Genomic DNA, 26,038 nt, shown 5'->3' on the forward strand with positions numbered 1-26,038 from the left:
CAAAAGTGAATTTTAGAGCAATATCCCTGATGAACATCGAAGCAAACATCCTCAATAAAATACTGGTAAACTGAATCTGGCAGCACACCAAAAATCTTGTCCACCATGATCAAGTCGGCTTCATATAGGGGATGCAAGGCTGGTCCAACATATGCAAATCAATAAACGTAATCCATCACATAAACAGAACCAGTGACAAAAACCACATGATTATCTCAATAGATGCAGAAAAGGCCTTCGACAGAATTCAACAGCCCTTCATGCTAAAAAGTCTCAATAAACTAGGTATGGATGGAACGTATCTCAAAATAATAACAGCTATTTATAACAAACCCACAGCCAATATCATACTGAATGGGCAAAAACTGAAAGTATTCCCTTTGAAAACTGACACAAGACGGGGATGCCCTCTCTCACCACTCCTATTCAACACAGTGTTGGAAGTTCTGGAGAGGGCAATCAGGCAGGAGAAAGAAATAAATGGTATTCAATTAGGAAAAGAGGAAGTCAAATTGTCCCTGTTTGCAGATGACATGATTGTATATTTAGAAAACCCCATTGTCGCAGCCGAAAATCTCCTTAAGTTGATAAGCAACTTCAGCAAAGTCTCCGGATACAAAATCAATGTGCAAAAAATCACAAGCATTCCTAAACACCAATAACAGACAGAGAGCCAAATCATGAGTGAATTCCCATTCACAATTGCTACAAAGAGAATACAATACCTAGGAATCCAACTTACAAGGGATGTGAAGAACCTCTTCAAGGAGAACGACCAACCACTGCTCAATGAAATAAAAGAGAATACAAACAAATGGAAGAACATACCATGCTCATGGATAGGAAGAATCAATATCATGAAAATGGCCATACTGCCCAAGGTAATTTATAGATTCAATGCCATCCCCGTCAAGCTACCAATGACTTTATTCACAGAATTGGAAAAAACTGCTTTAAAGTTCATATGGAACCAAAAAAGAGCCCACATTGCCAAGACAATCCTAAGTAAAAAGAACAAAGCTCGAGGCATCATGCTACATGACTTCAAAGATTACAGTACAAGATTACAGTAACCAAAACAGCATGGTACTGGTACCAAAACAGAGATAGACCAGTGGAACAGAACAGAGCCCTCAGAAATAACACCACACATCTACAACCATCTGATTTTGACAAACCTGACAAAAACAAGAAATGGGGAAAAGATTCCCTGTTTAATAAATGGTGCTGGGAAAACTGGCTAGCCATATGTAGAAAGCTGAAACTGGATCCCTTCTTTACACCTTATACAAAACTTAATTCAAGATGGATTAAAGATTTAAAAGTTAACCCATGAAAACCCTGGGGAAAAAAACCTAGGCAATACCATTTAGGATATAGGCATGGGCAAGGACTTCATGACTAAAACACCAAAAGCAATGGCAACAAAAGCCAAGATAGACAAACGGGATCTAATTAAACTGAAGAGCTTCTGCACAGCAAGAGAAACTACCATCAGAGTGGGCAACCTGGCAGGTAAGTGGCCCTTACCTAGCAAAGCCAAGTGGCTTAGTATGGGACAGAATAGGCAACCTACAGAATGGGAGAAAATTTTTGCAATCTACGCATCTGACGAAGGGCTAATATCCAGAATCTACAAGGAACTTAAACAGATTTACAAGAAAAAAACAAACAACCCCATCAAAAAGTGGGCAAAGCATGTGAACAGATACTTTTCAAAAGAAGACATTTATGCAGCCAACAGACACATGAAAAAATGCTTATCATCACTCACCATCAGAGAAACGCAAATCAAAACCACAATGAGATACCATCTCACACCAGTTAGAATGGCGATCATTAAAAAGTCAGGAAACAACAGATGCTGGAGAGGATGTGGAGAAATAGGAACGCTTTTACACTGTTGGTGGGACTGTAAACTAGTTCAACCATTGTGGAAGACAGTGTGGTGATTCCTCAAGGATCTAGAACTAGAAATACCATTTGACCCAGCAATCCTATTACTGGGTATATACCCAAAGGATTATAAATCATGCTGCTATAAAGACACATGCATACATGTTTATTGCAGCACTATTCACAATAGCAAAGACTTGGAACCAAACCAAACGTCCATCAATGATAGACTGAATTAAGAAAATGTGGCACATATACACCATGAAATTCTAGGCAGCCATAAAAAGGATGAGTTCATGTCCTTTGCAGGGACATGGATCAAGCTGGAAACTGTTATTCTGAGCAAACTATCACAAGGACAGAAAACCAAACACTGCATGTTCTCACTCATAGGTGGGAATTGAACAATGAGAACACCTGGACACAGGGCGGGGAACATCACACATGGGGGCCTGTCTGGGATGGGGGGATGGAGAGGGATAGCATTAGGAGAAATACCTAATGTAAATGACGAGTTAATGGGTGCAGCAAACCAACATGGGACATGTATACCTAGGTAACAAACCTGCACACTGTGCACATGTATTCTAGAAATTAAAGTATAATAATAATAGTAATAAATCTCACCTTTCTGCCAGAATATGCAGAAGAAAGAGTGTCTCTGAAACTTTGATTTGCATGGACATCAACAGAGAGTGTAGCTAGAGCCCAAGTGTGTGACAGTCAGATGAAAGTGGCCCTTACCTGGCAAAGCCAAGTGGCTTAGTGTGGGGCAGGTTCATTCAAGAACTTTCTCTACTTCTCTCCCCAGATCCTCCTCAGGATCAAGGTCAGTGCTGTCCCAGAACGTTTAAAGGTAGAGAGAAGAATTACCCTATAGGGTTAACATGTTTTCCCAAAATCTCCAACTTTTTTTTCTTGTTTAGCCATTGTACAAAATTGGGAAAATGTACACCTTCTGGGTAGATTCTGCATAGTGGAAGAAAGGATTGACAGGCACAAAGGCTGGGCTTTACAATCACTACCCCTCACTCCATCATCCTCATCTATGCATTTCCCTGGTAACCCAATCCACAGCCTGATACCTTCCCCACTGTCATTTCTGCTGCATTACAGACACAGACTTGCAAATAGCTATGATTGTGACTGAGTTTCTTCGTGACACCTGACCCTTTCTCATGCTGCAAGGAAAGCCTGCTGGGAGGAGCATGGAATCTGGAATGAAGCCAGAGGGCAAGGCTTAAAGGGGTCATTTAAGTGCTGCAACTCAGAGATTCACTCAGAAGACTGGACACAATTCTGAAGGTCGCCCAGAAGGAGAGAACAATGTCATTTCTAACTGTGAGTTGAAAAGGCACAGCCTTCAATGATCTCAAGTCACACAAACCAAGAAAGAAATGGGGTATTTTATGAGATGAAAATATGAGCATTCCTACTGTGAATGCTTTACTGAGAGTTCTGGGTGTGTGGAAGAGAAACATTGAGGCTAGGTATCTGAGATGCTTGTACCATGTGCGGTGTGGATCCTGGACCAATGTAACCCTGTGTGAGCATGAGGTGGTATCTGATGAGAGTGAACTCTGCTGAGATGATATGACTTTAGGTGGGAGGTGGATGGCCCACCAGGTCAAGCAGGTGTGCATATCAGTGTAACGGGTGATTGTGCTTTGTGTTCCTCTTTGTGATATGAGTGTGTGCTTGTGCACAGCCAGACCAGTGCATGAGCATCTTATGCATACAGTGAACAGGTGTGTGTGACTCAGTGAGTGGCGTGGCTCTGTGTCACTGTGGATCTGTGTGCTGGGATGTGACTGGGTATTGAAGGGAAAACATACATGTGGCCTTCTGTGCATGTGAAGGTTCCTCCCCACACAGCAGCATCTCTGATGAAGGAACTGTGTGTCTTTTCATGTGTGGCAATGTGAATCCCAGATGGTTTAACTGGTGGGGATCTTGGAGATTGTGAGTTACCAAGGACTTGTTTCAGATCACTTGTGAGAGTGGAACGTATGATCAGTAGATGTCTCTTCCCAGTAAGAGTGGGGAAGAGGAATGGAGACTATGGGGGTGATGGTTCCTCAGGTGGGGTCTGCACAGGGTGACCACTGGCTCCTGCCTCCCAGGCTCAGCTTCCCTGTCCCCAGCCTACCCTGTATTTTTCACTGTGAGACAGGAGGTTTGCTAGAGAAGGACATTAGAGGCCGTGGTTTCAGAGACTGAATCATGTAAAATAGCCACTGTAAGCTCTGTCTCAACTGAGTCTAAACTTGTTCCTCCACCCATGAAGGAACAAGTTTAGTCTCAGTTCAGACAGAACTTACAGTGGATATTAATCAACAAAGCAGCTGGGTTTACTGGCTCATGGCCATCATCCCACCAATTTGACAGATGAGAGGATAACTTGAGGCCAGAAGTTTGAGACTGGTTTGGGTATCATAGTGAGACCCTTTCTTTAAAAAACTTTAAATATCAGACTGTCAGAGTGGCAGGCACCTTTCGCCCCAGCTACACAAGAGGGGACAGATGTGTGAGGATCACCGCAGCCCAGGAGTTCGACATTTCATTGAGCTATTATCGCACCACTCCATGTCAGCCTGGGCAACAGAGCAAGACTCTATCTCAAAAATACAGAAAAATCATCGACCACTTGTAGTCGTGGTAGAAATCAATCGTTCCCTCCAGCTATGTCTCTGACCCACAGGCTTCTTTTGTACAAGTACTGGGGCTGTGCTCTCAGTAATGTGTGCCCCTTCTGGGAAGGACGTCCAATGCCCTTGATGATCGTGATACATGTGCCTCCCACACACAGGGGTTTCCTGTTCTTTCATCATTTCTCTCTCTTTCAACAAGTGTTGTTTCTCACTGGAGTGAATTTCTAAATTCTTACATCCTCAAGTCTTGTTTTCATTTTCAGAGTTGAAAATGAAGGCAGGTCAGTGTCTCAGGAGGACTCCCCGGTTCTGTTAGGTCACCACTAACAGGCCCTACCCATGCCAGGGATTAGGGTAAAAGGTTTACATATATTAACTGCTCTATTATGGAGAACTTCTTACGAAGTAGGAATTTGTGACAATCCTCTTTGTTTTAGGGAAACTGAGGAAGTAACCGATTTAAGATTTCACGGCTAGTAAAAGGCAGAATGAGGACCGGAATCCGGGCATCTTGGCTCCTGAACCCTTGCTCTTACCTATGGGTCCACTATATTTTCAGGAACATGGGGTCCTGATGTGGTAGGGTGAAAGGGGAGAGTCCACAGAGTCTTCCTGTGATCTCTAACCTCCTGCACTATGGGAATATGTTACAGGAGGGGAGACTGCGCCTGACCCCTGCACCTCTCACTTACTCTCAATACTCTGGCAGGTGCCATACAAACTGCCTGTGTCTTTGTCTGTTGGTTCCTGCGTGATAATCAAAGGGACACCAGTCGACTCTTCTGTGTGAGTACTCCATGGTCCAATGGAGAGGGTGGAGGAGAAAGGAGTATATTTGCTAACAGTTCGACCTTATGTGTGGGTGGTGTGGAAATGTCCAGTTGGCAGGACGGAGGCCCCATGCAGATGCAGGTCCTAGAGACCCTCCAGCATCAGGCATGAAACCTGCAGCAACTACATGTGGGCCACTCATGGGGTCTAGGGAAGGAGGACACTCAGTAGGTTGGAGCTGTGGCTCTTCATCAAGGGGCATAGAATTTTCAGGGAATGAACAAGTCATAGGCCCAGGTCAGTGACTGTGACTCAGTTTCCATCTGGGGATGGGGAGCACAGAATCTCTCTGCTGGGGGCACAAGGAGCTGAAGCATCCCCACAGGGATCAGGCCTGCAGTATCATCAGGGAGACTTTTTTGTTGAGTAAATGGGGGAAGGGATTTGTGTGTGTGTCAAGTGTGTGTCTGCACAATGAAGGAACCTGTCCAACACACTGTGTGCTTTGCCCTCAGCAATGAACCACAGCTGCAGGTGGATTTCTACACTGAGATGAATGAGGAGTCAGAAATTGCCTTCCATTTGCAAGTGCACTTAGGCCGTCGTGTGGTCATGAACAGTCGTGAGTTTGGGGTATGGATGTTGGAGGAGAATTTACACTATGTGCCCTTTGAGGATGGCAAACCATTTGACCTGCGCATCTATGTGTGTCGCAATGAGTATGAGGTGAGCACCCCTGGAGCTCCCAGCACCCAGGCTCTTTGGGATCCCAGAGCAAGAGGCAGCTCTCATTGACCTGGCCTCACCTGTCCCTCGGGGCCCATCTCCCATAACTACCCCTGCCCCAGTTTTCATCACAAAGCACCCTCTGCTTGCACTGCCGTCCTCAGCTCTTTCCCAAATCTGACCAAGGTCAAGGTCGGCTCACCTTCCATTTCCCCAATAGTGGAGAATCTCCTCTGTCTTCTCACATAGTGCTCATTTCTATGTATGCCAGTATTTAAATTTTCATGTAGCTGAATGAATACAATATACTTAAGAAAAAAGTTTTTTCTATCAATCATACTTAAGAAAAAAGTTTTTTCTATCAATCAAAAATTACATCTTTGGTCAGGCGCGGTGGCTCAAGCCTGTAATCCCAGCACTTTGGTAGGCCGAGACGGGCGGATCACGAGGTCAGGAGATTGAGACCATCCTGGCTAACACTGTGAAACCCCGTCTCTACTAAAAAATACAAAAAACTAGCCGGGCGAGGTAGCGGGCGCCTGTAGTCCCAGCTACTCGGGAGGCTGAGGCAGGAGAATGGCGTGAACCCGGGAGGCGGAGCTTGCAGTGAGCTGAGATACGACCACTGCACTCCAGCCCATGCGACAGAGTAAGACTCCGTCTCAAAAAAAAAAAAAAAAAATTACGTCTTCGTCTCACTTTTGGGCCCCAATTCTACTCATACGAATAACATTACCAGAGCTCTGCTCTCCTTCAGAGAGAATCCCCTTTTTTTTTTTTTTTTTTATAGACAGAGACTCACTTTGTCATCCAGGTTGGAGGGCAGTGACGTGATCTCAGCTCACTGCAACTTCTACCTCCCAGATTCAAGTGAGTCTCTTGCCTTAGCCTCCCAAGTACCTGGGATTACAGGTGCATGCCACCACATCTGGCTAATTTTTTTTATTTTTGGCAGAGACAGGGTTTCACCATGTTGGCCAGGGTGGTTTTGAACTCCCAGTCTCAAGTTATCAGCCCAACTCAGCCTCCCAATATAGTGGGATCACAGGCATATGCCACCGTGCCAACCCCTTCAGAGGAAATCTTTGCCTATGGAAGCATACAGATATGTCTATGATTTCATTTGTGTTTAAGCAAATCCTGGTATAAGCTGCTCTACACATTACACTTTAGGAACTAAGTTGGTTTTTTACCAAAGAATATATCATGAAGACATTCTCAATCCATGGTGCTGCTTCAATTGTTCAGTTGGGCATTGAAGTTGTTTCCAGTATTTTGCTCTCACAAATGATGCTGTATCAGGCTCTCAGATAAATCCTTTTGTCATTACCAACCTCCCAATACTTATATTGGGACATAATTACAAAAAAAAATGAAAAAAATTGGTTGAAAAATATGTGCATTTTAAATTTGAAAAACTAATACTAATAAGGTGACTTTCTCTATAGCCTCAATATAAGGAATATATCCATACTTTCTTGCTTTCTCTGATGAGTAGGCCAAAAGATTCCCATCTCATTCAGATTCAAGTGAGGGATCTTTTCCTATGCTTAGAAGTTGTTGAAGATAATATCTTATGTTATACAAGACCTGTCTTCCTTTAACTCTCTAAGAACACTGGGCTTCATTCTTTGCCACTAATACCTCAAACGTAGGCTACTCCAAAGAGGAACTGTGCCATCAGTAATGAAAGGCGGTCACAGTTCGTGGAACTGAAAAGTATGCATTTCAATGAATATGGTCTAGCACTAACCCTGTGGCAGGTCTTGTGTGAGATGCAGGGTCTCAAGTTCCTGAGACACAGTCCCTGGTAATGGGGTCGTCCAGTTTAGAAGGGAGGCTGAGTAACAGGGACTGTGTGACACAGAGTGTAGAACGTCACTAGAGGAATGAGAGGAAACATTAGAAATAAAGTGACCAACTGTCTCAAATAGGCACAAAACATCATCTGTAAACAGAAGTGTATCTACAACATTCACTTGTATAACTAGGAGTTTTCTTGGAGAATGTTATTGGTACTAGGGCAGAGTAGAGAGGAGGCTGAAAACTTGTCTTTCTGATGCATTTTTCCTCTTAAAGGTAAAGGTAAATGGTGAATACATTTACGCCTTTGTCCATCGAATCCCACCATCATATGTGAAGATGATTCAAGTGTGCAGAGATGTCTCCCTGGACTCAGTGCTTGTCAGCAATGGATGGAGATGATTACACTCCTCATTGTTGAGGAAACCCTCTTTCTACCTGACCATGGGATTCCTAGAGCCTGCTAACAGAATTATCCCTCCTCAACCCTTTCCCCTACACTTGGTCATTAAAACAGCACGAAACCGCACATGATTTGGTTCTTGCTTTAAGAGGGGGAAACAGGATGTGATCATCCCCAAGAGGGGCCAGGGCATTCTATGGGAGGCATCAGGAAATCAAAGGGGATAAACCTTCCTGTGACAAAGGGAGTGAGTGACAAGGTCCCTGGAATGTCTGATAAGACATTGGGAACAGCATCCTTCTATAGTACGTAGTTGACGTCAGACAGTCTGAACCAAAATACTTACCCAATCTCAGATGACTCACAGCACTTAAATGTTAGACAGCTGTTTACAGCTATGCAGGTATACCTAGTAGCTTTGGGGAAAACCTATAACTTGAGGAAAATTATGTGGAATTTCTTAATTTTTCCAATGTTCTCAGGATGCTTATTGTGTATGAACCCTATGCCTGGCTTTGTGCAGGCTGCTGTGAAGGAAGTGAAGAAAAAGATGACATGTTTTGCATGTAAAGTTTTCAATCCAAGTAATAGAGAATCACGGGAGCCCAGTGATTCCCCTTAAATAATCCCAATTATTCTTATTTGCAAATATTTGAAAAGTTTTTCATTTTATGTGGGGAGAATCCAGGGGTTTCTCTTTGGAAATAAATGGTCATGGTTTTAGATCAGAGAACACGAAGATTATTATTGGAATAGACACAATTCATGTACATGGACACAGTGAGCAGACTCTGCTTTGCTGCTATTCCTGTGATAAACTGCAGCATAGAAAACCACCCAACACATATTGGTTAAAAGCAATCATGTATTTTTATCTCTCCCAGCTTTACAGGTTTACTGAACTCATGTGAGTGGTAGATTATGTGATGGGAGTCAAATTTTCTGAGGGATCTTTTAGGCTGGGATTTCAAGGGATGCTTTACTCATGCCCAATTCAACACTAGGGCTGACTGAACACCTGGAAACTGGCTAATTATTTCCTTCACTACCTCACCTTCCCATTCATGCCTTTAATTTCCTCAAATAGACTCTCACAGTTCTTAGACTTAATGAATGGTGATTGGCTTTCACCAAAGAAAGTCTTCCAAAAGGCTCATGGAGAAGATACACAGCATCACAGGACCTACCTTTGAATGGCAGACGGTGTCACTTCTATGACTTTACATTGATCAAGGTGAGTCACACAGACAGCCCTAATCAAAAGGAGAGCACTCCACAAGCTGTAGTTATTGTGACTGTAGTCATGAGAGGCCATCCTTGGCAACTAGTTCCACTGAGAACTACTTCCCATATACCAAAAACACACCCTGTAAGGAATCTCTGAAGGCATACAATTATAGGAACAGGCTCAGAGTAAAGTGCAGTGTCTTATCTAATCAGAATATGGTGTCTGTGATGTGACTACAACTTATCACATGCAATCTCTCTCAATCTGTGCGTCAAAGGAACACATTATCTGCTTTATACAAATCAAGCAAAGAAGACTGAAAAAGACAAGAAAAAGGCAATGAACACACCTATTTTAGAGGGGCAAAATAAAATAGACAGCAGTCCCTAATCCATATCATTGGTGAAACCAACCAGACACCTATTTTCATTTTCCCTGGGAACGTTTCTCTGTAGCACTTACCCACAGCCTCCATTCTCAGCTTCTTGGAGTTCCTACCAAGATGGCAGATGACAGCCCTTTTGCTATGCCTGGCTAATTTTGTATTTTTAGTAGAGACGGGGTTTCATCATGTTGGTCAGGCTGATCTCGAACTCCTGACCTCAGGTGATCTGCCCGCCTCGGCCTCCTGAAGTGCTGGGATTACTAGCATCAGTCACCATGCCTGTCCTCTAAATTTGTGTTACGGAGACTCATTTTCATGGTTAAAATGTCTTGAATTGACTGTGGCCTGTTGGGAGGTGGGATGGAGGAAGCTACTTATGGAAAATGAAGAAGAAAGGGAAGCACACCAGAAGCAAGAAAGTGTTATCAATTTTTACGTCAAAGACTCCATGAAAAAGAGAAAGTACGAGTAGGCTGTTTTCGTAGCTGACCATTGGACTGCAGAATGCACCTGCAGCTACCAGGTTCTTCTGGATAGTCCCAGTTTTAAATTTTGACCTGATATTCATGAACACAGTACTACTGGTCAGACCTTTGTCCAGGTTTAAGCTTCAGAAAATAAAGTCTTTGTGCAGCGGGAGGCCTGGTTAGGTTTACGATTCTGCCCTGGGGCATCTGCCGCTTCTGACCTGGAGGTAACCTTGGCATCTATTTACCTCCACACTTGAACAGCCAAGGATGAGCTGAGCACAGTGGCTCACATCTGTAACTCCAGCACTTTGGGGGGCCAAGGCAGGAGGATCACTTGAGGCCAGGAGTTCAAGACCAGCCTGGGGAATATAGTGAGACCTTCCTTGTCTCTGTAAAAACAAACAAACAAACAAAACTGAGGATGGGTGGGTGGCAGGGAGCAGATCAACCTGGGAAACAATTTATCTGAGAGCTGGAAGGAACCTTAGACCAGTCCCCCATTAACAGATGAGACTCTGCCCTGGAATTATAGCTTTTCTAGAGATTTGAAAATAACCAATCCTAAAACCCCCAAGCATACTGCTACTGTTTGCTACTTAATAATATTTTCTATTCCTGGTGCGGTGGCTCACGCCTGTAATCCCAGCACTTTGGGAGCTTGAGGCAAGTGGACCACCTGAGGTCAGGAGTTCAAGATCAGCCTAGCCAACATGGTGAAACCCCATCTCTACTAAAAATACAAAAAATTAGCCGGCCATGGTGGTGCGTGCCTGTAATATCAGCTGATTGAGAGGCTGAGGTAGGAGAATCCTTTGAACCTGGGAGGCAGAGGTTGCAGTGAGCCAAGATTGTACCATTGCACTCCAGCCTGAGCTACAAGAATCAAATTCTGTCTCAAAAATAATAATGATAATAATGTTTTCTATAAGCAAGGGGTTACTTTGTACTGTGAACTGGTGTGAAGGGATCCACCATGCGTCAGCTTTTGGACTGATGACAGTTATTTCCAGATTGTGGAGGCGGGAATGCTTGTTGATCATCTTCTTTGTTCTTTGTTATATTGATTGATTTTTTTTAAAACCAGCATTTTTATAACAATAAAATCACAAAAATAAGTAATTAAAATAAAGTAAAATAATCTAAAAAGGCCAGGTGTGGTGGCTCACGCCTGTAATCCCAGCACTTTGGGAGGCTGAGCTGGGTGGATCACCTGAGGTCAGGAGTTCGAGACCAGCCTGGCCAACGTGGTGAAACCCCATCTCTACTAAAAATACAAAAATTAGCTGGGTGTGGTGGCACATGTCTGTAATCCCAGCTACTCGGGAGGTTGAAGCAGGAGAATCGCTTGAACCCAGGAGAAGGTGCTTGCAGTGAGCTGAGATCATGTCATTGCACTCCAGTCTGGGTGACAAGAGCTAAACTCCATCTCAAAATAAAAAGAAATCTAAATATAATTGAGTTGAGTATTTGAACTTTTTATTGACATTTCAAATTAGATTCTAATTCAATTTAAAAGAGCAGCATCTCACAGAAGCAGATGTACTTAATTATGTTAACTCTGTGGTTTCATTTAAGCAATTTGTTTTGTGAAGGGACACAAATCCAACTAGATTTTAACAGTGTATAAATATGTATGTATTAATTTAATTATAATGACAATACTCTCAACTCCCCATTTGAATAAAGGAGAGCATCCGATCTCTATTCTGGGGCACCATGCACTATAGGTGTGTGGAAATACCGATGCCCTCAGCTGTGTGGCAGGCTCAGTGGGACCTGGAGTGCTGGAGACCCTGGGCCATTCACCTCTGACCACAAAAGCCACTGTCTATTTACCCCCAACTGCTATAGAAATATTATTTTCAGTGTTTGTCATGATGCAAAAGAAAAGAAGCAGGGAGATGTATTAAACCTTTATGTATAAGTTATGTTAGTAAATAAAGTGAACTTTCTTCTGGCTTAACTAAAAAATCTATACTAGTATTTATGCCTTTTGGAAAATAGAGATGCCAATTTAAATATTATGAAGCAAAGCAACAGATTATTAGGTAAGACAACCAATTACAACTGCAGAATTGTAGAGGTTATGGGTTAAATGTATAAGAATATTTCATAGCAATAATCTTTTAAGACTATGCAAAGAGACTCCACAGTGAAGCAGAAATTAGAACAGAATTAATAATACTGCATATGCTCTCAGTTTACCAATTTATCAAAACTAGTTTTATGATTCAGGAGGGTGTCTGCTCTTTTGCAATTGGAAGAAAAGAAAGAAGATTTTATTTTTCGACTCTTCAAATTTTCTTCACTAATAGTATTTCCAAGGCTAAGTAAGGGAGTTGCAAGTAGCACCAAGAGAAAAAAGCAGGCTTGAGCAGCTTTTAAAATATGGTCTTAAAATATGGAAAATGGAGCCACATGTGGTGGCTCACACTTGTAATTCCAGCACTTTGGGAGCCTGAGGTGGGAGGATTGCTTGAGGCCAAAAGTTTGAGACCAGCCTGGGCAGCATAGCAAGATCACCATCATTACAAAAAAATAATAACTTTTTAAAAAATTAGCTGGATATGGTGGTGCATGCCTTAGAGTCCTAGTTACTTGGGAGGCTGAGATAGGAGGAGCTCTTGAGCCCAGGAGTTCAAGTCTGCAGTGAGCTACAATTGTACCACTGTACTCCAGTCTGGGAAACAAAGTGAGACCCTGTCACTCTCTCTCTCACTCTCTCTCTCTCTCTCTTATATATATATATATATATGGAAAAGGGAAGGGGCCAAGAATATCAAAGACATTATTGAAGAAGAGGAAAGATGTCCTGTCAAATATCAGAAGTTTTATAAAGCTACAGCAATTAAGACAGTGTGGTCTTCACTGATAAACTGACCAATGAAACAGAATAGAGAGCTCCCAAACAGATCTCCACAAATTTAATCTTTGATATGTGATGCAAGTGACATGGCAGATCAGCAAGGGAAGAAAGCACTTTTCAATAAATAGAAAAGAAAAATAATGGTTATTGATATAGGAAACAAAATGAAATTATATTCCTTCTTCGCTCTATATACAAACATTAAATTCCAGATGTACCAAAGACTTACCTATCAGAAACAAAATTTTAAAACTTTTAGCATAAAATGTAAGTGAATGAGATACAAAAAGCCACTTAACCATTTAAAAAGATTAGACGTTTTGACTATCACAAAATTAAGAACTTTTTACATCAAAAAGTGAAAAGATAGGCTGGGCATGGTGTCTCAAGCCTGTAATCCCAACAGTAGATCACCTGAGGTCAGGAGTTTGACACCAGGCTAGCCAACATGGTGAAACCCCATCTCCACTAAAAATACAAGAAATTAGCCAGGCATTCATTGGCGGCAGACACCAGTAATCCCAGCTACTTGGGAAGCTAATGCACAAGAATCGTCTGAACCTGGGAGGTGGAGGTTGCAGTGAGCCACTGCACTCCAGCCTGAATGACAGAGCAAGACTCTGTCTCAAAAAGAAATTAAAAAATAAAAAATAAAAGTAAAAAAGTAAAAAGATAAACTATAAACTAGAAGACATTTGCAATACCTAAAACCTGTGAAAGATTAATATCATATCAACAAAGTATAAGGAGCTCCTATAATTTTAAAAATAGCAACCCAACAGTAAATTGGGAAAAGACATTAATAGGGATTTCACAAATAGAATGCCCCCAAAACATAAAAATTTTCTCACCCTCATTAGTAATCAGGAAAATGCACAAGATACTACATATCTATTCTCTCCACAAATATTGAGAAGTTTGACAATACCAAATGTATTAGTTCATATTCACACTGCTGATAAAGACATAACTGAGACTGTGAAGAAAAAGAGGCTTAAAGGATTTATGGTTCCACATGGCTGAGGAGGTCTCAGAGTAATAGCCATGGATGAAAGGCACTTCTTACATGCCAATAGCAAGAGAATATGAGAAGGAAGCAAAAGAAGCAGAAGATGAAACCCCTAATAAACTCATCAGATCTTGTAAGACTTATTCACTATAACAAGAATAGCATGGGAAAGCTCAGCCCAAGGGATTCAACTACCTCGCCCTGGGTCCCTCCCTCAACACATGGGAATTCTGAGAGACACAATTCAAACTGAGATGTGGGTAGGGACATAGCCAAACCATATTAATCTGCTCCTGGCCCCTCCAAATCTCATGTTCTCACATTTCAAAACCGATCATGCCTTCCCAACAGTCCCCCAAAGTCTTAACTCATTTCAGCATTAACCCAAATGTCTGCTGTCCAAAGTCTCATCTGAGACAAGGCAAGTCTCTTCTGCCTATGAGCCTGTAAAATCCAAAGCAAGCTAGTTACTTCCTAGATACAAAGGGGGTACAGGTAATTGAGTAAATACAGCTGTTCCAAATGGGAGAAATTGGCTAAAACAAAGGGGTTACAGGCCCCATGCAAGTCCAAAATCCAGCCAGGTTGTCAAATTTTAAAGCTCCAAAATGATCTCCCTTGACTTCATGTTTCACATCAAGGTCATGCTGATGCAAGAGGTGGGCTCCCATGGCCTTGTGTAGTTCTGCTCCTGCGACTTTGCAGGGTATAGCCCACATCCTGGCTGTTTTCATGGGCTGATGTTGAGTGTCTGAAGCTTTTCCAGGCTCACGGTGCAAGCTATCAGTGAATCTACCTTTCTGGGGTCTGGAGGACAGTGGTCATCTTCTCACAGCTCCACTAGGAAGTGCTCCAGTAGAGACTCCGTGTAGGGGCTCTGACTCCACATTTCCCTTCCACACGACCCTAGCAGAGCTTCTCCATGAGAGCCCCACCCCTGCAGCAAACTTCTGCTTGGACATCCAGGCATTTTCATATATCCTCTGAAATCTGGGTGGAGGTTTCCAAACCTCAACTCTTGACTTCTGTGTATGTGCAGGCTCAGAACCAGGTGGAAGCTGCCAAGGCTTGGTGCTTGCACTCTTAAAGCTATGGCCTGAGATCTGTCTCGTACCCTTTCAGCCATGGCTGGAGTGGCTGAAACACAGAGCACCAAGGCCCTAAGCTACACAAAGCACAGTGATCCTGGGCCCGGCCCACAAAACCATTTTTTCATCCTAGGTCTCTGGGCCTGTGATGGGAGGGGCTGCTGTGATGACCTCTGACATGCCCTGTAGACATTTTCCCCATTGTCTTGGGGATTAACATTCATCTTCTCGTTACTTATGCAAATTTCTGCAGACAGTTTGAATTTATCCTCAGAAAATGGGATTTTCTTTTCTATGACAAAGTCAGGCTGCAAATTTTCCAAACTTGTGTGCTCTGCTTCCTTTATAAAACTAAGTGTCTTTAACATCACCTGAGTCTCCTCTTGAATACTACTTTACTGCTTAGAAATTTCTTCCACCAGATAACCTGAATCATCTCTCTCAAGTTCAGAGTTCCACAAATCTCTAGGGCAGGGGCAAAATGCTGCCAGTCTTTCTGCTAAAACATAACAAGAGTCACCTTTGCTCCTGTTCCAAACAAGTTCCTCATCTCCATCTGAGACCACCTCAGCCTGGACCTTATTGTTCATAACACTATCAGCATTTTTGTCAAAGCCATTCAACAAGTTTCTAGGAGGTTCCGAATTTTCCCACATTTTCCAGTCTTCTTCTGAGCCCTCCAAACTGTTCCAACCTCTGTCTGTAACCAAGTTTCAAAGTTGCTTCCACATTTTTGGATATCGTTTCAGCAGCACCCCACTCCACTGGTACCAATTTACTGTGTTAGTCCGTTTTCACACTGCTGATAAAGACAAACTCGAGTTTGAAAAGAAAAACAGGTTTAATTGGATTTACAGTTCCACATGGTCGGGGAGGCCTCAGAGTCATGGCAGGAGGCAAAAGGCACTTCTTACACGGCAGCAGCAAGAGAAAATGAGGAGGAAGTCAAAGCAGAAACCCCTGATAAACCCATCAGATCTCATGAGACTTACTCACTGTCACAAGAATAGCACAGGAAAGACTGGCCCCTATGATTCAGTGACCGCACCCTGTGTCCCTCCCACAACATGTGGGAATTCTGAGAGATAGAATTCAACCTGAGATTTGGGTGGGGACACAGCCAAACCATATCACCAAATATGGAGAGGCTGTGGATCAACAAGATCATCTTGAATTAATACAGGAGGTGAGAGTTTAAATTAGAACAACCACTTTGGAAAATAATTTGGATTATCTTATAAAAATGAGCATACTCATATGTTATGGCACAGTAATTCCTCTACCGTAGGCCCTGGAGAAACTCTTGCCCATACATACCATAAGCAGTAAAAAAAGAAAAGAAATGCTCCTGTAATGTCATTCATAATCACAAAAATCTAGAAATAAGCCAAATGTTCATTAATAGGAGAATGTGCAAATTAATAGGAGAATGGGTAAATAAATTATACCCTTAAAAAACTAAATAGTATGTCATTTACGGCAATCATATATATGCAATAAAACAATTGTTTTTAAAGGAAGGGAATCCTAAACATAAATTCAGGGTAGTAGTTATCTCTGGGCCTGAAGGGTGTAAATCAGGAAAAGGGACAAAGGAGGAGCAGATGTTAGGATCAGAACCCTAGTTCTTGGGTTGTGTTGTGGGTTCACAAGTGATTACCGTATTACTCAAATACATTCAAATATATTTATATAGAGGCCCAGGCACAGACAAGGATGAAATAGGAGCCAAGGTATGCTATGAGCCAAGGATTATGATGAATCCAATTTTGTGCACTTTAAGCCATTTGAAAAACAGAAAAGCAAAACAACAAAATAATTTTTAAGAAATTGAATATATGGTGCTATACTCTGAATGTGTCCCCCTAAAATTAATCAGCAATTCACAGGATTAGGAAGTAGGGCCTTTAGGAAGTGATTCAGTCATGAAAGGAGAGTCTTCACTAATGGGTTTAGGGTTCTTACACAAGGACTGGAGGGAGTGGGCTTCCCCTGTTTTGCCCTTCCTCCTTCTGCCATATGAGGACACAGTGCATCCCCTCCTGAAGACACAGTGCACAAGGCGCCATCTTGGATGCAGAGACCAGGCCCTCACCAGACACCAATCCTGCTGGCACCTTGATCTTGGACTTCCAGCCTAGGGAACTGTGAGAAATACATTTCTGTTCTTCAGAAATTACCCAGTCTAGTGTATTTTGTTACACAGTAGCACAAACCCACTAAGGCATAGTACCTTTTGTCATTTTCTTCTACAATTTTCTTTGTTGCCTCTTTAGCAGTGGGTCATTTTATATTTGATCCTTCATAATATCTCTTACTTTGGGTTTTTCACATTTCTGTTCCAAGAGTATTCTCAGATACGCATTTTTCACTATTTGTTAGTATCCAGGTCAGAAAGTCCAGAATATTTTCTTACAAGCGTTCAGGTTGTGCAACAACGTAAGTATTAATGCCTCCTGTAAACTAGGTATTTCCTTTCCAATTGTAACTGCCATCTGGAAGCAAAGTGGAATTACTTTGATTACTTTGATTACTATGAGTGCCGGGTTGATTTTTAATGTATCTAGGGTATGGTTAAATGCTGGTTTTTAATCACCCAGATACATCAATGACTTGGCACACTAGGGTATCAGTTGCTAGTTATCTCTGTATTTATCCATGCTGTTAGAGAGGGAAAGTACAGACTGTGAAGTTGGACCAGCTGTCATATCCACAACATTTGGGGAGCTTTGATTTTTTTTAACCTTTAGCTGCCTAACTGTCACACGTAGCAGCTCAGGTGAAAGGCACTCTTATTGTGGGGACTTTCCCTTACTGCTCTGTGGTGCAAAAGAGCAGACCTATGTAGAAGCATTTAAGTATTTTGTGCATCAACAGGACGATTAAAGGAACAAATTCTTATTGTATCTTTTGGTCCCTGAAGACAAAACCATGGTGACAGTAACTAGGTCAAGAAGTTGTATTCAGAGAGGGTCAGCCTTGGTCTTTGAGTGTGAGTCTCCTTTACCCCACTGTCAAGACTCGCTGAGCAGATGGGAAAGTTCAGGTGGAACATGCAGTGAATAGCAAACACGGTGGGGGGTGCTCACTGTCCCGTGCTGCCAGGCCTGCCATGGTCAGCAGACCTGTCTTCTGCCTGCCAACAGGAAGGTTGAGAAATGTTTTCCTGGAGAGTTTCGTGATTCTTCCCAGTTGTGGCAGGATGGACTGACTTAGAGGAGCTCAGGAAGGTCGTTAAACAACACAGAAACACAAGATGAATTGTACTCCTCAGCAGGCCTAGGTTAGAGCAGCCGGTCCTTGAAGCCTGGGCCACTCCTGGGACACAGCATAATGCCCTTAATGACTTGAAATTTGGTGGAGAGTAGGTTGCTAATCACTGTGTCCAGGGACAAAAAGAGACATGAACAGCAAAAAGTTATAAAATAAGCAGGACTAACATCTGCTTATTGTGGGAGGTGGGGATTTAAGATATAAGAATTTAGCTGCATGTGAAGTTCACACCTTAATCTCAGCACTTGGGGAGGCCAAGGCAGGAGGACGGCTTGAGCCCAGGAGCTTGACATGAGCCAGGCAACATAGTAAGTCCCTATTCATACACAAATGTTTTTGAAGAAAAGTAGTTGAGTGTGGGGGCACATGCCTGTAGTCCCAGGTACGTGGGAGGCTGAGGCAAGAAAATCGTTGAAACCTGGGAGATTGAGGCCGCAGTGAGCTATGATCACACCAATACACTCCAGCCTGTGAGTCCGGAGACTCCAGCTGGCGCCCTAAATCTCCCTCTCCACCGGTAGAAGTCAGCTCAAGGAGATCCTGAGGACAGGACCCCCGGGGAGCCGACTCTGCGAGGCCCGAAGCCCCCACTCCCACAATGCTCACTACTACATCCCCGCTCCAGCCGCCACCGCGACTGCCACAGAAGCCCCTGCACACATGTCGGAGAACCTGTGTAAAGGGGCCGCAGCGGGACTTTCAAGAGCAAAGCACGAGTCGGCTGGGCAATGCACATGCGCGAGGCGCGAGCCCATTCTCCCGTCACAGTGACTCCAACGGTTGGCTGAGGACGACTCCCAGAGTCCCGACAAAGCAGAAGCCCTCCGTGGCAGTGCGTCGGTGTCGAGGCACCAGCCTCACCAATCCAAGGGATCGACAAAACCGTTTTGGGACACCGCGATACACAAAGGGCCTACCAGGATGCAGAAACAGACGGAGTCCAAGGAAAGCAGCGCGGCATCCCAGCCTCAGGCCTGCCCGGACAGTGATCCGGTGAGTCCCCCCAAAAGTCGTACCCACTGTGATCTCGAGGACAGGTCTGCCTGTGTGCCCGTGGACTGCTCTCTCACCCGAGAGTCGTTCTCCTAAAGAGCAGAACCCCACAGCCACAGGGATTGCCTGGGCGGGGGTGTTTCTGTGCCGCTGCTGTGTGTCTGTGGGTGTGTATCACATTCTTTCTTCTCTCTCTGTCTCTCAGTCTCTGTCTGTCTCTCTCACTTTCCCTGTCTCTCTGTCTGTGGCCCGTGTGCGAGTAAGTGTTGGGGTGAATGTGCCCTATGCACCACAAAGCGATTTCTGGCATGTCTGCCTGTCTTTAGTGAGCCTCTTTTCTGCGTCTCTGGCTGGGTCACATGGTAGGTTGTCAGTCCTTTTTGCTGCGGTTCCACTTTGGGTTTGTGAAGGCTTCGACGACATGTGGAGAGGCATCGGTCCCAGAGAAACTGAAATCTCATCCTTATCCTGAGCGGCCTCTTTTCTAGGATCAAGATGACCACATTCCAGCCAAGGACAAATAGCCTCACAGGAGTTCATTGTCCTGCAGGAGGGAAGCAAACTGAAGTCAAAGAAGATGGTTCTATCTCCTCGTGGCTCTTCTCCGAGAAATGAAACCACATCAGGACACAATCTTAAAAAGAAGCAGGAAAGGAGACATGGCAAGGATCCCTGTACTGGGACGCTGGGCTCTCTGGACAACTCACCCATTTGGCACTCCTTTCCTTATGCCCGTGGTGGTGAAACTGTGCTGTATCCTGCCTGGGCTCTGGCCTCTGCTCTGTCCTCCCTCTTGCTCTGTCTGCCCTGTTTTGAGGGGTCTAGGTGCTTCTTGGTCTGGATCAATGCCTTCAACAAAAAACACTTCCCAGTCCATCAGGGAGAAACTTTGTGGAGATCCGTGTCATCAATGTTTCTCTCTCCAAACCTGCTTCTGGTTGCTTAGGCAGTTTTGACAACCTGGAGCTCTGAACTTCCATACCTGTCTCAGACAGGGAAGCTCCCTCGGTCTCCATGTTTCCCTGATGGTTGCGTAGTTTGCCTAGAATGAGCGGTAGGCGACAGTGACTGGCCTTGGCTTCTAGGAAAGTGCATTTCCTCTGTACTTCCTGTCTTATTCTTGAGGGACATCCTCTCCTTTGCTCCTGGGTGGGCTGCATTCCACAACTGAATCTTTTGGCTGTAAGGAATGTCGGGGAACCAACGGGACTGGGCTGAGCCTGGGGCTGGACACAGGGGAGATTGTGTCAGGGCTACCTGGGCGGTGGAGTGTCGGGAGTGGGGTGAACTTTGCAGAAACCTCTTTGCTCCTTTGGCAAGCATTTCAAAATGTGGCTTGGGCTCACGCAGAGACCCCTTCCTGGTTCCCAGGTGTTCTTTGATTTTCCTTGGCATTGATGGAAAGGTCACCTGTGCCCCCCTTCCACCAGGCACATGCCTGGACACCATCGTTTGTTTCGCCATTGCCCCATATGCCCTCTGTATCACACACTCACACCATCTGCTCTGGGATACACCAGTGCGACGGTGTGGTTGCACTGGCTCCACCTCGGATTTGCCCCCATCCCTGTGTGAACCTGTGCTGGAAAGCGGTGTCGGCTTGCAGGAGCCCTAGGGCTTTTAGAAGCCAGGCAGGCCACTGCTCTTTCAAAGGAGGAGGGAGGCAGAGGGCTCATAGGTCAGTGAATTTTCAGCTGACACCACGCCTTAAGGCCTATAGGATCATTCTGCGCTGCAGCAAGGCCCTGCCTGCCTCACCATATGCGGTGAGCCCATCCTTTCTCACCGAAAGGGGTCCAAAATCGCATCTGAAGAGGAGTCCTGAGACCCCAGCAGGCGCCCTGAGGCTCCCCCTCCACCGGTGGCAGTCGGCTCCAGGAGGTCCTGAAGACAGGACTCCTGAGGATTTGGCCATGGGACGCCCGCGGCCCCCTCTCCCACGCTGTCCCCTACTGGACCCTGGATCTAGCCGCCACCGCGGCTGCAGCAGTAGCCCCCCCTGCCGCCGCGCAGCCGCCATTGTTTCAAGGGGCCACAGTATGACTTCCAGGAGCAGAGTGCGAGTCGGACCAGCCAATGCGCATGCGCGAAGCGCGAGCTGACTCTCCTGTCATACTGATTCCCACGGTTGTCTCAGAAATCGTCCCTCAGGTTTGGCAAAGGAGGGCTCAAGGAGCCCTCCGTGGCAGTGCTTGAGTATCAGGGCTCCGAGTCTCCAGCCTGCCCCACAGTGTTTTCATCCCCTTTCCATTCTGAGCCGCCTCTTTGCTAGGATCCAGAGGACCACACCCCAGCCAAGGACAAACGCCTCCCAGGTGCTCATTGTCCACCCGCAGGAGGGTGCCCACAGACCTTCAAGAAGACGGTTCTCACTCCTTTTGCCCTCCGCCCTCATTGAGTAATCTAGCCACAGCTCGACACAGGAACAGAGAAAGAAGCCGGCAATGACATGGGGCAAGCATCTCTGTTACACAAACGCTGGCCTTTCTGTCCAAGTCACCCATTTTGCACTTCTCCCCGATGCCCGTGATGGTTGCATTTGCCGTATCCTGCCTGGGCTCTGGCCTCTGCTCTGTCCTCCCTCTTGCTCTGTCTGCCCAATTTTGGACAAGCCTTGAGGCTTCTTCGTCTGGCTCAGTGTCTTCAACAAAGATCACTTCCCAGTCTATCAGGGACAAACTTCGTGGGGGTCCATTTCATGACTGCTTCCCTCTGCAAACCTATTTCTGGTTGATTGGGCAGGTGTGATGATCCTGGAGCTCTGGGCTTCCATACCTGTCTGGGACGGAGAAGCTCCCTTGGTCTCCATGTCCCAACTGCTGTCTGCCTGGTCGGTCCAGGAAGAGCAGGAGACGACACCAGCATGACTCACCTTTGCCTTCTGGAAAAGGCAGTGTTGCATCCCACCTGCACTTTCTGTCTCATTCCTGAGGGTCATCTAGTTCCTCTACTCCTGAGGAAAGTGCCTGCAAGCACTGAATCTTTTCGCTGCCACGGATGTCAGGGGGCCAAAGGACTGGGTTTTGCTGGGTGCAAGGGAGGTGGCCTCAGGGTACCTCCATCACTGTCCGTCTGGGCATCACCCCATATGGCCTCAAAGACACACGCTCACTCTATCTGCTCTTGGGGGACGTCAGTGCCACGTGTGGTCACATTGCCTCCATCTTGGACTCGCCTCTGTCTCTCTTTGCACATAGGGCAGAAAGGAGTGTTGAGATGCGGAGTACCCGGGCCTTGGAGATTAAGGCAGGAGTCCACTGCTCCACCCAGAAAGGAGGGAGGCAGTAGGCTCACCGGTCAGTGCATTTTCAGCGGATAGTACGCCCCGTGGCCCTTGGGATCTTTCTGTGCCCCAGCGAGACCCTTCCCACCTCACTACACTGTAACCTCATTCCTGATCACCCGGCCGGATCCATAATCGGATCTGAAAAGAAGTCTGGAGAGGCCAGCCGGCACCACCGGGAACCGAAGCAGAAGACCGATGGAGAAAGTCCTGAGAACAGGACTCCTATGGGTCCGACGCTGGGTCTCCCATAGGCCCCTCTCATAGTCCTCTTCCCACCCGCCACCTCGGACTGCGCAGCCGCCGCTGTCAGGGCTGCCCCAGTCCCTGAAGCCGCCTCGTCGCCGCCATTTTTTTTTTTTTTTTTGAGACGGAGTCTTGCTCTGTCGCCCAAGCTGGAGTGCGGTGGCTGGATCTCAACTCACTGCAAGCTCCGCCTCCCGGGTTTACGCCATTCTCCTGCCTCAGCCTCCCAAGTAGCTGGGACTACAGGCGCCCGCCACCTCACCCGGCTAGTTTTTTGTATTTTTTACTAGAGACGGGGTTTCACCGTGTTAGCCAGGATGGTCTGGATCTCCTGACCTCATGATCTGCCGGCCTCAGCCTCCCAAAGTGCTGGGATTACAGGCATCTGCCACCAGGCCCAGCTAATTTTTGTATTTTTAGTAGAGACAGGGTCTCGTCATGTTGGCCAGGCTGGTCTTGAACTCCTGACCTTGGGTGATCCACCCCCCTCGGCCTCCCAAAGTGCTGGGATTACAGGCCTGAGCCACTGCACCCGGCAACACAGGTTTTGAGAGGATGGGAAAGGGACGTGGCAAGGATCTGTGAGTGTGCAGGCTGTGTTTCACATATCATTAAACATAGTCTAGTGAGTGTTCTGCAGATAGCTGGCATTTAAGTTTGTTTTACTGAATCAAGGAAAAGAAAAAATGCCAAGAAAAAATGACACAACTTGCCTGCCAGCCCATCTGATTGTTACAAGTTAATAGTAATTTTAATTTATCCTCTCATGTAAAGGTCCTTGGCAGTGATACCTAATTTCCTAAGATAGCCTTGCTTTATTTTGTATGATAAAGCTGTCATGCATATCAGGGTATCTGGAAATTCTTCCCAACACCCTTGACATATGTAATTAATACATTCCCAAAATAATATACCAAAACAAACAACAGAAAATCATTTGTTACTTAGTTCCTTCAAATTTGTTTATTTCAGTTGTGGTTCCTTCCTGCAGGAAACATTTCATGTGTGTCTGGCACTCTTCCAGTCACAGATTTCATCTTAAACAACCTAAGTATTGAAATGCTTGTGCCCTTTGATTAATTTTTCCCACATAAATACTTTGATAAAGAGCTACACTGAGGCCGGGCACAGTGGCTCACACCTGTAATCCCAGCTCTTTCGGAGGCTGAGGCAGGCAGACCAGGAGGTCAGGAGATCCAAGACCATCCTGGCCAACATGGTGAAACCCTGTCTCTTCAAAAATACAAAGAATTAGCCAGGCAAGGACAAGCGCTGGCTCATGCCTGTAATCTCAGCACTTTGGGAGGCTGAGGCAGATGGATCACATGAGGTTAGGAGTTCGAGACCAGCCTGGCCAACATGTTGAAACCTTGGCTATACCAAAAATACAAAAATTAGACCCAGAAGGTCATATCCGAATGAGAAAGGCATTGTTTGGCTCAAATTGTCTGACACTAAGGTACAGTGCAGACTGGCCAAGTGAGGTGGCTCACACCTGTAATCCCAGCACTTTGGGAGGCCGAGGCAGGTGGATCACCTGAGGTCAGAAGATCAACACCAGCCTGACCAACATGGTGAAACTCCATCTCCACTAAAAAAAACAATTACAAGAAAATTAACCAGGCGTGCTGGTGCAGGCCTGTAAATCCCAGCTATTCAGGAGGCTGAGGTAGGACAATCACTTGAACCCAGGTGGCGGAGGCTGCAGTGAGCGGAGATCATGCCATCATACTCCAGCCTGGGCAACAAGAGCAAAACTACATCTCAAAAAACAAGAATAGTGCAGAGTTAAAGCAGATTTATTTTCAAAGAAGCAGGGAACCTGGAATTTTGGGTGAAATGTCCCAATTGCCAGAAGCTGAAAATGCTCTCAAATGTAAAATTCAGGTCGGACTATATCAAGCTTCTCCTTGTTCTATGTGTGAACAGCTAGTCTGTATCGTCACCTATGCATATTTAAAAATCAACCTTAAGAAGGCCCTTGGCCACCATAATCCTTCTACACTAGCAAGAGCCCAGCCTCCCAGACTAGGCGTCCTTCCGCCTCCCACTGGAACGCCTTTCCCGGCATCTCCAAGATAACAAACTGGTCAGGGGCAGCTGAGACAGCCCTACTTCTGGGAGTCCTCCCCAACCACTTGAAATCACAGGCATCTCTGCTGTCCCTGCCTTTCATCCACATCACTGAAAAATTAAGTGCACATGTCTCTGTACTTTCATTTAAACCATTCCTTGTGTGTTTACAATTAACTACTTCATGAATGACTGCGGTAGGGATGGAGCAGAAAGGAATGCTGAAGGAGGACTCCTGTTCGAATGAGCCCCTCTTCCAGAACTAGGAATGAACTTTCCCCAGTACCAACAAGGCAGCCTCCAGGGCAAGAAAAGGTAACGGGTGACATCCTGCTGACATCCAAGATGGAATTACAGGTAACTCTCACCTCTTTTTTGACTGTCAGGTGGAAACCCCCTCCCCACGAGGTGAAGCGGAGTCCGCTCCAGAGCCCCACAGTTGGGGTCGGGGATGTCACAGAAATCACCAGGGCAGCCAATTCCCATCCACAGGGGACCCAGGATGACCCAGCACCCTCAAGCTCAGCCCCAAGCTCGGGCCAGGGAGTGAAGCCCTTGTCCCCAAGCAGCAGAGTGAGGGTTTGTCTCTAACCCTGTGGGCTCCAGTGAAAGGAAAACGGCCTGGAGGTGCCCACAGGAGAGCGCCCGAGTTCCGAGACAGATCTACGGCTCCCAGCCTGAGTCCCCGTGAGTAACACAGGGACGCACAGAGGGGCATGCTGCCTGCCTATAGGGCACTCACGGAATGCGGGTGCACGCTGCGGATCCTGAAGCCGGTCAGGTAACGAGGTGCAGAGGTGTGGGCAAGACCTGGAGGGAGGCCTCCCTGGGTGCCAACCAGCCTAACCAGCCGGGACCGGCGACCAGAAGTGCT

The 26,038-nt window shown here is 45.6% G+C and overlaps 1 protein-coding gene and 1 long non-coding RNA gene across 2 annotated transcripts in view; one reads left to right on the plus strand and one right to left on the minus strand.

The window, feature by feature from the left end:
- Positions 1 to 26,038, minus strand: part of LOC111554062 — a 48,886-nt gene extending 22,848 nt beyond the window's left edge. The window contains exon 1 of the long non-coding RNA XR_002735138.1: positions 25,907 to 26,038. This is a non-coding gene — a long non-coding RNA (uncharacterized LOC111554062). The remainder of the gene's footprint in view (positions 1 to 25,906) is intronic.
- LGALS16 (galectin 16) lies at positions 3,161 to 8,374 on the plus strand. Its single transcript, XM_023229336.1, has 4 exons — positions 3,161 to 3,237; positions 5,257 to 5,333; positions 5,834 to 6,044; positions 8,124 to 8,374. Exons 1-4 carry the CDS (start codon positions 3,223 to 3,225, stop codon positions 8,247 to 8,249), a joined length of 429 nt encoding a protein of 142 aa, XP_023085104.1. The 5' UTR covers positions 3,161 to 3,222; the 3' UTR covers positions 8,250 to 8,374.

This window comes from Piliocolobus tephrosceles, chromosome 21, assembly GCF_002776525.5.
Source record: "Piliocolobus tephrosceles isolate RC106 chromosome 21, ASM277652v3, whole genome shotgun sequence".
NCBI classification, from domain to species: domain Eukaryota; kingdom Metazoa; phylum Chordata; class Mammalia; order Primates; family Cercopithecidae; genus Piliocolobus; species Piliocolobus tephrosceles.

Bases quoted from the DNA above. Each gene is read 5' to 3' on its own strand.
- LGALS16 (XM_023229336.1), top strand. The intron at 5,334-5,833 runs GTGAGTACTCCA...CTTTGCCCTCAG, and splicing joins ACACCAGTCGACTCTTCTGT to CAATGAACCACAGCTGCAGG. The intron at 6,045-8,123 runs GTGAGCACCCCT...TTCCTCTTAAAG, and splicing joins TGTGTCGCAATGAGTATGAG to GTAAAGGTAAATGGTGAATA.